This window comes from Microplitis demolitor, chromosome 8, assembly GCF_026212275.2.
Source record: "Microplitis demolitor isolate Queensland-Clemson2020A chromosome 8, iyMicDemo2.1a, whole genome shotgun sequence".
Taxonomy (NCBI): Eukaryota; Metazoa; Arthropoda; class Insecta; order Hymenoptera; family Braconidae; genus Microplitis; species Microplitis demolitor.
Window position 1 is genome coordinate 16,016,437 of NC_068552.1, and position 12,538 is coordinate 16,028,974.

The 12,538-nt window shown below is 28.6% G+C and overlaps 4 protein-coding genes across 4 annotated transcripts; 2 read left to right on the forward strand and 2 right to left on the reverse strand.

Annotated features, from left to right (window-relative positions):
• On the reverse strand, window positions 1-1,334 carry LOC103573111 (NKAP family protein CG6066). The gene is made up of 4 exons (XM_008552005.3): window positions 1,214-1,334; window positions 979-1,063; window positions 494-900; window positions 1-175 (listed from the first exon to the last, which is right to left on the reverse strand). The coding sequence occupies exons 1-4, from the start codon at window positions 1,297-1,299 to the stop codon at window positions 1-3; spliced, it is 753 nt and encodes a 250-aa protein (XP_008550227.1). The 5' UTR covers window positions 1,300-1,334.
• Window positions 1,335-1,735: 401 nt separating this feature from the next.
• LOC103573110 (protein ST7 homolog) lies at window positions 1,736-3,856 on the reverse strand. Its single transcript, XM_053741418.1, has 2 exons — window positions 3,787-3,856; window positions 1,736-3,590 (listed from the first exon to the last, which is right to left on the reverse strand). Exon 2 carries the CDS (start codon window positions 3,538-3,540, stop codon window positions 1,987-1,989), a length of 1,554 nt encoding a protein of 517 aa, XP_053597393.1. The 5' UTR covers window positions 3,541-3,590; window positions 3,787-3,856; the 3' UTR covers window positions 1,736-1,986.
• A 2,211-nt stretch (window positions 3,857-6,067) lies between these two features.
• LOC103573109 (transmembrane emp24 domain-containing protein bai) lies at window positions 6,068-8,163 on the forward strand. Its single transcript, XM_008552003.3, has 5 exons — window positions 6,068-6,434; window positions 6,582-6,711; window positions 6,786-6,856; window positions 7,262-7,388; window positions 7,476-8,163. The coding sequence occupies exons 1-5, from the start codon at window positions 6,252-6,254 to the stop codon at window positions 7,595-7,597; spliced, it is 633 nt and encodes a 210-aa protein (XP_008550225.1). The 5' UTR covers window positions 6,068-6,251; the 3' UTR covers window positions 7,598-8,163.
• A 1,035-nt stretch (window positions 8,164-9,198) lies between these two features.
• Window positions 9,199-12,255, forward strand: LOC103573108 (phenylalanine--tRNA ligase beta subunit). The gene is made up of 9 exons (XM_008552002.3): window positions 9,199-9,351; window positions 9,485-9,564; window positions 9,637-9,692; window positions 9,758-9,912; window positions 9,996-10,071; window positions 10,167-10,433; window positions 10,802-10,981; window positions 11,048-11,885; window positions 12,012-12,255. The coding sequence occupies exons 2-9, from the start codon at window positions 9,507-9,509 to the stop codon at window positions 12,161-12,163; spliced, it is 1,782 nt and encodes a 593-aa protein (XP_008550224.1). The 5' UTR covers window positions 9,199-9,351; window positions 9,485-9,506; the 3' UTR covers window positions 12,164-12,255.
• Window positions 12,256-12,538: the final 283 nt, after the last annotated feature.

Consider the following 12,538-nt stretch of genomic DNA (forward strand, 5'->3'; position numbering starts at 1 on the left):
CTATTTATTTTGTTCTTGTGCCAGCTTCTGGCTGACCATTTCCCTAAATTGTCCTAGGATGAGATTCTCACGTTTCTGACGTTCCTCTTTACTGAACATCGCCAGCGCACGTTTTTCGTCCGCTGAATAGATCTGGTTTTCTTTTCGTATTCGGACAGCTTCCATTCGCCGATGTCTACAAAAATTAAATTAATTATAAATAAATAATTGAAGATCTCTTTTCCAGACCTGCACCTGGAGGTTTAAATTTTTGCCTTCGTGAAAAATTGCGCATATGCTAATTTTTATCATTTGCTTTCTCATGAGAGAAAAGACCGACTTTCTTTCCTCTAAGCAAGTCAGGAATTTAAACTCTCGGCACAGGTATGGTAGAATTTTTCTTTATTTTGAAAATCACTTGTTAAAATAAACCACAAAAATTTCTCTCTCTCTCTCTTATCAGTATTAGTTTCTTGCGCAATTAATTATAATTAATAATGTGACTATTATATACCTGCTACCACTCATGACGTATCCAACAGATTCATAAGAAGCGATTTCATCAGATGTAAGACCTATTTCACCACGACGTGGAATACGTTTGCCCTCAGCAATATAAGCAGCCATTGCAGCACCTTCACCAGGTAGCAAAGCTTTACCAAAGTCTTTAGCTGACAAAGTCACATGCTGTTTTTGTATCGGTCCAACAATACTCTCGTCACCGCTGTCATCAGAACTAGACCCTCGTCTCTTTTTACTTTTAGGCTGCTCACTACCTTTTTCCACCCACTGTACTTTACCATTCTCTTCACCAGACGATACTGAACTACTTGAACTACTCTCTGAATATTTACGTTTTCTTTTTTTGCTCTTCTTTTTTTCCTTTTTCGCTTTTTTTTCTTTTTTTAATTTTTTGCTTTTCTATAACAAAAAATATTATAATTGACAGTAACAAAAACTATTATTTATAATAATAGAAAACTAAATAAAAATACTTACTTTCTTTTTGTCTTTTTTATGTTTCTTACGTCGCTCAGGTGAATGATCGTGTTTTTTGACAGCTATCTCGTCTTCATCATCAGAGCTATAAACAAAAAGTTTATCTAATAAACAAGTAAATATCTTTGATAAAAATTATTTTTAGGTTAGATGGCAAGTATTTTTTATACAAATTAACGCCTGTATAAATATAATTAAATTTTATATAAATTATTAATTAAAAACCTAAACTTACTCTTCTATTCTTGTTGGTGATTTACCCCAAACACGACTTACACCAACTAAACCGATTTCTTCACGTTCTCGTCTACGTGCATCCATTTTAAACTTTAAATAAATATATACTCAAACCATATGTAAAATGTTTATTTTTAATATTAGTTCTTATTATTCCCATGTGATTACACGGCGGCACCGAAAGTCGCGGTAAAATTTAAATAATGAATAAAAATTTCATGATAGTGAAGTCAGTCGAGGTCTAATAATTTTTTGATTTTTTTTAAATGATAAATTATAAAAAAAAATATATTTGGAAAAATTGCACCTGTAATTTTTAAAATTTTCTACAGGTGCATACTTTTAGATTTTATTTTTTGAAATTGATTTCTTGTAAAAAATTCTAAGGTTGTCAATTGTCTGTCAACTTCAGGACCATAAAATTTAATTATAAATAAATTAATAATACAATAAAAAATAATAAAATGTTATTTATTATGTTTTCATAATTTTTTTTCTTTTATTTGTACATTTCCCATAGTCACACTAATTATACACTAATAAACAAAAAGATACACTATATAAATAAGATAATAATTATAATTAATTAATAATATATCAGTTCTCAGGGTATTGGAAGTCTGTACGAGATTCTCGTGATAAAAAAATTAATAAAAAATAGTACAATAAATGTTTTGCGAATATCACATTAAATAGAATTCAATTAAAAAAAAAAAAGAAACAAAAGTAATTATTAATTTTTAATTAATAATAATAATGATTTTGTTTGTTTTATATTCTTGACAATTGTTGTAATAAATTAGAGGGTAAAATAGCTTCTAGTTTATCAAGAATGTAATAAAAAGGTAGGGAGAGCCAAGCGAGCATTGCTCTGGCGACGACACCCATGGTATCAGGATACTGATGAGTCAACAGAGCCAGCAAAGCTGTGAACGAGCACAATCCAGCAGTAAACAAAATGAAAAAGGGCAACTCTTTCTTGGGATAAACACTGACGTCGTGAAATGAGGGTAATAGCTCTCGATCTGCACACTCGGTGCAAGTTGGGTACGGGTAAAAAAGGTGTCCACGTTCCAATGGATAAGGTAACATTCTAAAAGTCCCTTCCCACGTGCAGTGCAGAAGATTCAAAGCACCTTCCATTTGCTTCCAGTGCGATAAATGGAAAAATGCGTATGCAATAGCTTCGGAATCGCCGCGTTTTAATACATGTTCGGGTGGTAAAATAAGCGGTTTCATTTCCAATAGATACTTTGGTACATGAGGATTGAATTCAACAGCACGATGAATAGCTTCTACCGCAGACATCTCGGCAGTTGTTAATCCACGTTTGCTGGCTATGTCCGGAGAAAATTTATCAGCAACCAGTCTTGCTTTTAGCAGAGCTGCTGTATAACATATTGTCGCTGATTTAGGCAAACTTATGTCGTCATATTTAGCTAAAACAGCTTGTACGTCTGCATACGCCTGCATCTCTAACAGTGCTTCTATTAAATTTTCATGTATATTTAATACATTCATTATTGGAGGTACTTCTTTTGTTAAATCACGAAACATTTTAACAGCTTCTTTTAATTTACCGAGTTTCCTAGCACACATTGCTAGACGTCTTTTGATGTAAATTAATACATTGGTATCCCTTCTGTGTATCGCTTCAGCAGTAGCACCCTGATGCTGAGTATTTTGTGACTTTCTGTAATTATTTTCAGCAACTTTCAAAGCTTGTTTTAAAATTTTTTCAGCTTCAAGTATCGTCGTAGCTTCTTCTTCAGCAAGCAAAATATAAGCTGGCGCACATTCAGCATTATGTTCAAGCGCACTGTGGGCAGCTTTTATTCTCACCACGGGATTACGTTCACGCCAAGCTGTTTGCATGATCTCGTACTCAGCTTTACCGGTGTCGCCTTCGCATGTAAAAAATGTCTGATGGTCTTGTGCTGAAAGATTCATGTCATAATATGTTAAAGGTTCTTTATTTGTCGCCCAATAAAAACGTTGATACTCAGCACCGCGGAATAAATTTATCGGATTACGCCATACTTTACACTCTGGTACACTCTGCTGATTTGACGAATTATTTGTGTTATTTATATTTGGATTATTGTTATCAGATCCACTGTCATTACCACCAATCCAAGGTGATATGTGATTCAAAGATACTTGTTCAATAAATGATGTCCCATATTTACGAAAGTACCACCATTCAAATATTAATATCAACCCGGATATTAATGATGATGTACCAGTTAGTGCAACGTAAAATTTAGGTGTCAGTGTGCTCAGGAACATTGTCGAGTCCCACATGCTTGTAAACAATAAGGCCATTTATTTATTTAAATAAATAATTAATTTTTTTGTTTTTGTTTATCTTAGAGCTAAAACAGACAAAAAACACACAGGGTTAGATTGTTTTTGTTGTGTATTTTCAAGTTTATTTTATGGGGTTTAACACACACAGCTAATCATTTATCAACTATTCTAGGGAATAATTATTTATTAATTGGTTGTTTATTCATGAGTGTTGATTTATTTATAATTATTACTTAAAATAATTTAAGTACGGTTGATTACATTGTTACACACGTAACATCGATCACTGAACTCAGCTTTTTTTCAACAGGATTACATACACATGCGGGAAATTCTTTTTACCATCGATATAGATATACAGAACAGCAAAGTTTCAATTACTGACTAAAGATGACTCGCGTAATCTCGTAACTTCTTAGAGTAATTTATCCTATTTTTTTTTTTTTTTATTCATTTTCGTATTGCGGTATGAAAAATTTGAATGAATTTTGTTGATATGATGAAATTAGAAGACAAACTGTTTGAAAATAAAATTATTGATATTGACGGTGCGTACGAAAATAATTTAAATAAATATGTGATGATAACACTAGATGGCGATATAAAAATTTTACAGAAATCAATTTTATGATTGAAATTTTTCAAATTTTGTAATAAAAATAAATTAGAAAGTAATTGATAATACTGACAAATATTTAAATGTAAATTTTTGAATTTTATTTCTTAAATTATTAATTTTTTTCTTATCCTAAAAATTTTTATGATATAAACATGAAAATAATGTTTTATTGATAAGACATGAAAGTAATATATCTAGTTTTAGAAAAACTACCGTGAATTTCCATATTTTTATACATAAATAGTTATATATATTAAAAAAAACTGTATTTTATTAATAATTAAATTCTATTAAAGTCACTGCTGAATCAGTTCTTCCGTATCATTGTGGACATCACTAGCATCAGTTAACTTTTGTTCAGTGTTTGAGATTGAACTTTCGCCTGAAAACCCTCAGTAGCTTTCTGTGAGTTGTCTTGGGTTGATTTCAATTGTTTGATAACTTTTGTTCTTAAATCATTTCGATTGTATTTCCACGCAAAATATAAATTTGTACGGAAATTTCCTCTTTCGTTCTTTCTCAATTTAAAATGATGGCAAAGATCCGAAAAAAGAGTCACATTTTGTGCTGGGTTGTCACCAATATCATCAGCTCGTTTCGTATACAATAAAATTGCAAAATAAGTCTTAGTTACATTGAATTTCATACTTTTTTATTTTGTTATTTGAAAATAAATGATTTCAGTAGTATTCTAGATTAGAAGTAAATGACAAATAAGGAATTAAATTAGAAATTTATATTTCTTGATAATATTTTATTATAATATATTTAGTACCTTTTGTTTAAAAATGATTAATAATTCATGTGACAATGAAGCATCAGTATACAAAATTAGTTAGCTAACAGTAATATTATTTAGTTAGTTTATATAAACGTACTGAATAATATATATAATTAATTATAAATCGTTGTAATTTTAATTAATCTAAAGACAAAAAGTTATATTTGAATACCGCCACACAAGAAGTGTCAAAATATAGGGCGTATGCGCATGAGCAAATACCAACTATTCAAAACTTATGAACTTTGGCTTATTTTTTATTTATTATGTTGTCAGTGAGTGATATTTTTTAAAAACGTCAATATTTATTGAATCAAAATATTATAGTATAATTTAACTTATTTGTCATTACTAGATGACTTATAGAATTCAATTAATAAAAAATATAGCTTTCTTAATTTATATATAAGTGTATGAATTTTTATCTATAAGAGTTTTGTATATTTGTTTCATTTTTTATTGATAAAATAATATTTTCCTATTTATACGTCATTATAAAAATTTGTAGGATGAGAGGCAAATTAAAATTTTTTAAAACTATACATGTAGTTTTTGATGAAATGAAGACATGGATTTTTTTTTTATTATAATAAAAGAATATAAATGGGTTAGTTTGATCTTTTTTTACTAATACATATTTTTGAAAATGTTGATTTAAGTTTTATTTTAAAAATTAAAACTCCGAAAAAAAGTAAAAATGCACGTAAAAATAATTCGAATATAAATTTATTCCCGGTTCTAAAAATTTTTTAAATCGTTTTCGCAGAGATATCGATTGTTGAAGTTTTCGATTGTCATATATCTGCTGCATTCACACTCATTTAATTGAATACTTTTTTTAATTTTAACTTTCACATTTTAACAATTCGTAAATTTAAATTACCAACCCATTTTCATTTAAAGTAAGCATTCATGGTTATAAAATTTTAATAATTAAATTATAATATTTATTTTGAACCCTACCGCGATTTTTTATTTTTTATTTAAAAAGTAGTCAAAACGAAAATATTTATTTAAATGTCAGCGGGTTGAATTTCATTGGCCGGAGTGTACGGAAGTTAAAATACAAACCGGAAGTGATGACTATACGTCAAAAAAATACTGATAATAATAATAATAATTCTTAATTTTTTTTTTTTTTATATCCCAATGGCTGCCAACTCATCACGATGTTGACAGACGTACGTGGTTGACATTGTTAGCAATAGTACTAAGAACAATATACTTGTAATAACAAAAAAAGTGTAAAAATTAATTTAAATAGAGCGCAATTTGTCTATAGTAATATATAATAAGTAGACTGTTAATAATATAAATAACGTTAAAATGAAATCAGTGTTTTATTGTGTAGTGGCGTTACTATTAATAGTAATAGCCGATGTACAGAGTATAATGTTTGAATTACAGCCGAGTGCTAGAAAATGTTTAAAAGAAGAAATACAGGCACAAGTATTGGTTTCTGGTGAATACCAAGTATCCGAAGCTCCAGGGCAACGTGTTGACTACGTGGTAAATATCATTATTCATTTTTTAATTTACTTATTTTTTGATTACGTCAACATAATCTTTAAGGTTAACTACTGGTTAACTAACCTGCAATATGGTTCAATTGTTCATTAAAATATTAATTATATTATTTATTACCAATTATTACAGGTAAAAGATTCTAAAGGCCATATACTGTCACAAAAAGAAGATATTCCTCATGAAAAAAATTTAAAGTTTTCATTCGTTACTGAAAATCATGATACCTTAGAAATTTGTTTCACTTCACATTTACCAGCTCGTTAGTATTCATTTATTATATTTTATATTTATTATCATAAGTTAATTTGTTAATTTAATTACATTATTTTATAGATCAACGAGGCATGAAACAAGACATTTTATTAATAACTAAACATGGTATCGAAGCTAAAAACTACGAAGCGGTAAGTTTTAAAAATAAAACTATACTATTTTAAATTAATATAATAAAGTAAATGTGTTTTTATAAGTCATAAAAACAGATATTTTTATTGTTTTCTTCTTTTTTATGTGAACTTATTCGGGCGCTCAGATGGTAAATGAAATTTGCTAATTTCTTTTGCTTGTGTGTTCACTATTATTGTTTATTATTACTATTATTATTATTATTGTATTTGATTTTTTTATTTATTGATAATAACACTACACATAAATTGACTGCTACCTCGTTGACCCAATGTACTTTCTTTTTGTTTAGTTATTTACGTGACGTGTTATTTTTATGTTTTATACTAATAGATTTTGAGATGTTTTTGATAAATTAAATTAAGAATTTTACTAAATATTTATATTATTATTTCAATCAATAGCTCGGTGAAGCTGCAAAATTGAAGCCTATTGAAATTGAATTGAAGCGTCTAGAAGATTTATCTGAGAGTATTTTTCAAGATTTCGCGAGAATGCCCCAAAGAGAAGAAGAAATGAGAGCTACAAATGGTATGCTCTTATTATTAATATTATTATTATTATTAATTGATTAAATAATTACTGAAAAATTATTAATAATTATTTATTATTTTTCAGAGCAAACAAACTCACGTGTGTTGTACTTTAGTATATTTTCAATGTGCTGTCTTTTAGGTTTAGCAACTTGGCAAATATTTTATTTAAGACGTTTCTTCAGAGCTAAAAAATTAATAGAGTGAGCTTAGAATAATTATAAGTCTTCCGTGATTAAGCGTATTTTTTCATCAATTTATAAAATTATGTATCAAAGACACGTAAATTTAAACGATGCGCAAATAAATAAATATCTTAAATCTTAAATAATAAATTAATTCAAGAGAAGACTTAAAAGTCATATTTTTCAGAGTGATTAGAATGTAAACGTAATTTAAATTAAAAAGGAAAATTCATTGTACAAAATAACTGTTCTGCCATTTTTCACCTTGTCACTCACGTTTTTTATTACACAATCAATTGTAACTTTGGATAAAGTATAGTCCAATTAAATTTTTAATCTGCTGAATTTAAATAATTATGACTATTAATTTAAACTGTAAATAATTGAAAAGTATTTGATTTTTGAATTTATTGATATTGATTTATTTTTTTTGTACCTTTCATACGACTTTGTTTTTTGTATTCAAAGAATTTAATTCTTTAAAAAACAAATTATTTAAATATATTAGTTAAATATAATTAAAACAAAATACTTTTCAATTCATAATAACTGGCGATATTGTAATTAATAAATAATTATTAATTTTAAGATGGTTTATTATTATTGCATTAATATAATTTAAATATAAAATAAATTTTTCAAAAATTTTAATTTAATTGTTTATTTCAAATTAATATAAGCTAATATTTGTTTTTTAATTAATCATTACTTGGCAGAAATTTTATTTCATTTATATATTTTTTTTCAGAATAAACAACTAGCGCCATACAATAATGGAACCACATTGTCGCGAAAATTACAATTTCAAATGTAAATAATTTTCATAAATATTTTTATTTAAATGTCAGAAAAATTCAATCGTTTTTTTTGCCTTCTCAATAAGAACATAGTCGTGTGTTTTTTCGATTCTTCAAATATAATTGTTAAAACTTCTCAAGTAGCACAGAGACAACTCTAATAACCACTTTAACTTGAAATTGACAGTAATTTGACGATTGAAATTATTTTACATTTTTGGACGTTAAATTGAATTCTAATGCGGATAGTAATTTTATGTCAAATTGTATATCAAGTTGGGTACAAATTGTCGTCAAAAACGGAAAAGCCCGAAGTTGACGGACATTTGGCGAAAAATTCAAGGAAACTTTTGCTAAGCAAACTATGCTATTAGGGTAAACTTAAAAATGTCTTTAAAAAAGACAAGATAAATTCGGGTTTTGTCTCAAAGCCAAATTATATATATATAAATAAGACATACAGATGTTCGTGCCCGGAGTTTTGGGAAATTCTACTTCTTTTTCCCGTCCTAAAAAGTAATTTCAATTATAAAATCGTTTAGATGACTCAGGTGACCATTATCTGTAATTTACTTTTTGTTATCATTCATGTCAAGTTTTTTAAGCAGATATTTTTTCAGTGAAATAAATTTTTGATCGTTTTGTTAAGCTTTTAGTGCCTTATCGATGGATCAAAAAAACAGCCTCAAAACTTCTGTCTTATAGATATCACAAAGCCAAGTGTTTTACTTGGGAAGTGTCAATCAACAATATATGGAGTTTTCGAGAAATTTTTTAAATTTCGCGCCATTGGTTTCACCGCTCCGCACTGAACACGCAGCACATTTGAGAATGTACTCCAAGTACTAGGATCTGAATGCGGTAATTAGATTAATGAATGTTTAACCCTAAATCACATGTGTGGACGTAGATAAAAATAAAATATTTCGTAATTTGTAATCAACAACGTTGATTTATAACATCATAAACTGTCATCCCGGTACGTAGAACAATTATCTTTAATTCAGTTCTCAATTAAAATAGATAAGTGAATTATTAATACAGTATTCAGTACTACAATTATTAAATTAATTGTATATATCTAATGTTATTAATTTATTGCATCATTGCAGGATAATCCGGAGCAGATAAATCATGCCCACGATAAGTGTAAAACGTGATTCGCTCTTTAAAGCACTTGGACAAACATATTGTACATAATTTATATATTATTATTATTGTTATACTAGTTATTTATTTTAATTATTAAAAAATTTTTTTTTAGCCGATGATGAGTTTCAAAATTTGTGCTTTGCTTTTGGATTGGAGCTCGATGAAGTTGTAAGTTACTATTTACCATAATCTGTATAATTATTTAATAAAATATTTAAATATTTAATTTTAAGACTACCGAACAACAAATGATTGCCAAAGAACAAGGAACAGAATACACTAAAAATGCATCTGAAGAAATAATTTATAAAATAGATGTACCCGCAAACAGATACGATCTATTGTGTCTAGAAGGTTTAACCGCTGGTCTATTAGTTTTTCTAGAAAAGTAAATAATCATGAAATTTTATCTCAAGTTCTCAAATTAATATAACAAATTAATCTATTTAATCGCTTATTATTATTTAATAGATGCCCGCAACCACGTTACAAGCTTATTTACCCACCATCTCCAAAGAAGCTTGAAACAATAACCGTAACAAACACGGTAGGCCAGAAAATAAATAATTTATAATCTTAAAAGTACAGTAAAAAGTTATTGTTTATTAAAGTAATAAAATAATTTATTACTATTTGTAATAGTGTAAGTACATACGACCTTTTGTGGTTGGCGCAATATTACGAGGAGTAACATTAACTAAGGAGTCATACGATAGCTTTATAGACCTTCAAGATAAGCTACATCAAAATATAGGTAGAAAGCGGTCGTTGGTATCGATTGGAACCCACGATCTAGATACTATCAAAGGCCCCTTTGTTTTTAATGCTAAACCACCGCAGGATATTTGTTTCAAGCCTCTTAATCAAGATAAAGAGTATACGGGTGTAGAAATTATGGATTTATATGCCGTAAGTTCTTTTTTTTTTTCAAACTTCATTTTAATAATCAATTTTTCACTGTACCCGCACCGAAAGTTTAAATTCCTACCCTGTTTAAAGGGAAAAAAGTCGTTCTTTTTTCTTATGAGAAAACAAATGATAAAAATTAGCGCACGTGCCATTCTTCCAATGAACAGAGGCCAAAATTTAAACTTTCAGTTGCAAATTTGGTGAAAAATTATATACACACCACGGAGGAAGGTAGGACTCACCTTTGGCTGAGTAAGACAATTATGCATGTGGGTTGAAATGTCCTACTTACCTCCCTAGGTGTGTAATATACTAATTAGTTTATTTATCTTCTTAATTAATCAACTTTATTTTATTTTTTATAACAGCATCATCCACAATTGAAGCAGTATTTACCAATTATTAAAGATAGTCCACTCTATCCAATTGTTTATGACAGCAATGGTGTCGTATTATCATTGCCACCAGTTATTAACAGTGATCATTCAAAGATTACTTTGAATACAAAGAATATTTTGATTGAATGTACCAACACTGATTTAACTAAGGTATTGCCATTGTTTAATAAGTATTTCAAATATTTATTTATTAATTAATTATATTTAATTGCGTAGGCACAAATTACAGTAGATACATTAGTATGTGCCTTCAGCGAATATTGTAAAGATAAATATACTGTTGAGCCAGTAGAAATAGTTTATGAAGAAACTAAACAAGTATTTCGTTCACCGGAACTCAAATATCGTATTAATGAAATAAATTGCGACGACGCCTTAAATTATATAGGAGTAAAGCAAACACCTAAGGAAGTAGCTAAATTATTGTCGAAAATGTGTTTGAAGAGTGAAGTTAAGAATGATAATAAAATAGCTGTGGAAGTACCACCGACACGGCATGATGTTATTCATGCTTGCGATATTTATGAAGACATTGCTATCGCTTGGGGATACAATAACATCATAAAGACAGTTCCTAAAACCCCGACGATTGGCCAAGAGTTTCCTATTAATAAATTGACTGATCATGTACGATTTGAGTTAGCGCAGTGTGGATTTACGGAAGCTCTAACGTTTGCTTTGTGCTCACGTGAAGACGTTTCTGATAAATTAGGCTGGAATTTTGATCAGATACCAGCAGTTACTATTTCGAATCCCAAGACACTAGAGTTCCAGGTTGCGAGGACAACTTTACTGCCGGGTTTATTGAAAACAATTGTCGCTAATAAGAAAATGCCATTGCCATTGAAGTTATTCGAAGTATCTGATGTTGTACTCCGGGATCCCAAAGCTGAATGCGGAGCTAGAAACCAGCGAAGGATTTGTGCTGTCAATTGCAATAAATCTGCTGGTTTTGAAATAATACATGGACTTCTTGATAGAGTTATGCTGTTGCTCGAAGTACCTTGGAGTGTCGATAAAACTAACAATGGGTACTATCTTGAAGCAATTGAAGGTAAAATTTAATTATTATTGATTGTAGTGAAAATAGCAGACAGACGTCCGATGGTTTTTCTATTTTTGAATGAAATATTTTAACTTCATTGGTAATTATTACAGTGATTGTTTTTTTCTTTTTTAGATCCCACGTATTTTCCTCAACGCTGCGCAAATATAATAGTACATGGAAAACCAATCGGTAAAATGGGTGTACTTCACCCAGACGTGTTACATAAATTTGATCTTCATCTTCCTTGCTCAGCCCTCGAAATAAATATCGAACCATTCTTATAATCATAATCATAGTATTTTGATTAAACAAAAAGTTTGTACTATTTTCCACAAATATAATATTAAATAAAAATAAAATAATTATTCACATTAAATGTAATATACATTTATTATTAATACAAACACTGTAAATAATTAATATTAAATGGCAATGAACTGTCATGTTAATTAGCATAAAAGTAAAAGGACTACCAATTAAGAATGAATAGACAAATTTAATAGTAATAATATAAGTAAGAATGTATGAATGTATGTATGTATAAAATTAGTAATTAAAGAAAGTAATTTGTATAAATTATGAGAGCGAGAATTTGAGTTAGGCGCCAGTAGATAGCGACTGCGTCGTGTTTTTTGTGAAATGAAATGTACATAGAGTAT

What these genes read in the sequence shown, in the direction of transcription:
- LOC103573111 (XM_008552005.3), bottom strand. Translation starts at nt 1,299, where the DNA reads ATGGATGCACGTAGACGAGAACGTGAAGAAATCGGTTTAGTTGGTGTA. An exon ending in ATAAAAAAGACAAAAAGAAA is followed by an intron (nt 901 to 978) that starts GTAAGTATTTTT and finishes TTTTTGTTATAG; the next exon opens with AAAAGCAAAAAATTAAAAAA. An exon ending in TACGTCATGAGTGGTAGCAG is followed by an intron (nt 176 to 493) that starts GTATATAATAGT and finishes TAATTTTTGTAG; the next exon opens with ACATCGGCGAATGGAAGCTG.
- LOC103573110 (XM_053741418.1), bottom strand. Translation starts at nt 3,540, where the DNA reads ATGGCCTTATTGTTTACAAGCATGTGGGACTCGACAATGTTCCTGAGC.
- LOC103573109 (XM_008552003.3), top strand. Translation starts at nt 6,252, where the DNA reads ATGAAATCAGTGTTTTATTGTGTAGTGGCGTTACTATTAATAGTAATA. An exon ending in AAGCTAAAAACTACGAAGCG is followed by an intron (nt 6,857 to 7,261) that starts GTAAGTTTTAAA and finishes TTCAATCAATAG; the next exon opens with CTCGGTGAAGCTGCAAAATT. An exon ending in AGAAATGAGAGCTACAAATG is followed by an intron (nt 7,389 to 7,475) that starts GTATGCTCTTAT and finishes ATTATTTTTCAG; the next exon opens with AGCAAACAAACTCACGTGTG.
- LOC103573108 (XM_008552002.3), top strand. Translation starts at nt 9,507, where the DNA reads ATGCCCACGATAAGTGTAAAACGTGATTCGCTCTTTAAAGCACTTGGA. An exon ending in GATTGGAGCTCGATGAAGTT is followed by an intron (nt 9,693 to 9,757) that starts GTAAGTTACTAT and finishes TTTAATTTTAAG; the next exon opens with ACTACCGAACAACAAATGAT. An exon ending in CTATTAGTTTTTCTAGAAAA is followed by an intron (nt 9,913 to 9,995) that starts GTAAATAATCAT and finishes ATTATTTAATAG; the next exon opens with ATGCCCGCAACCACGTTACA.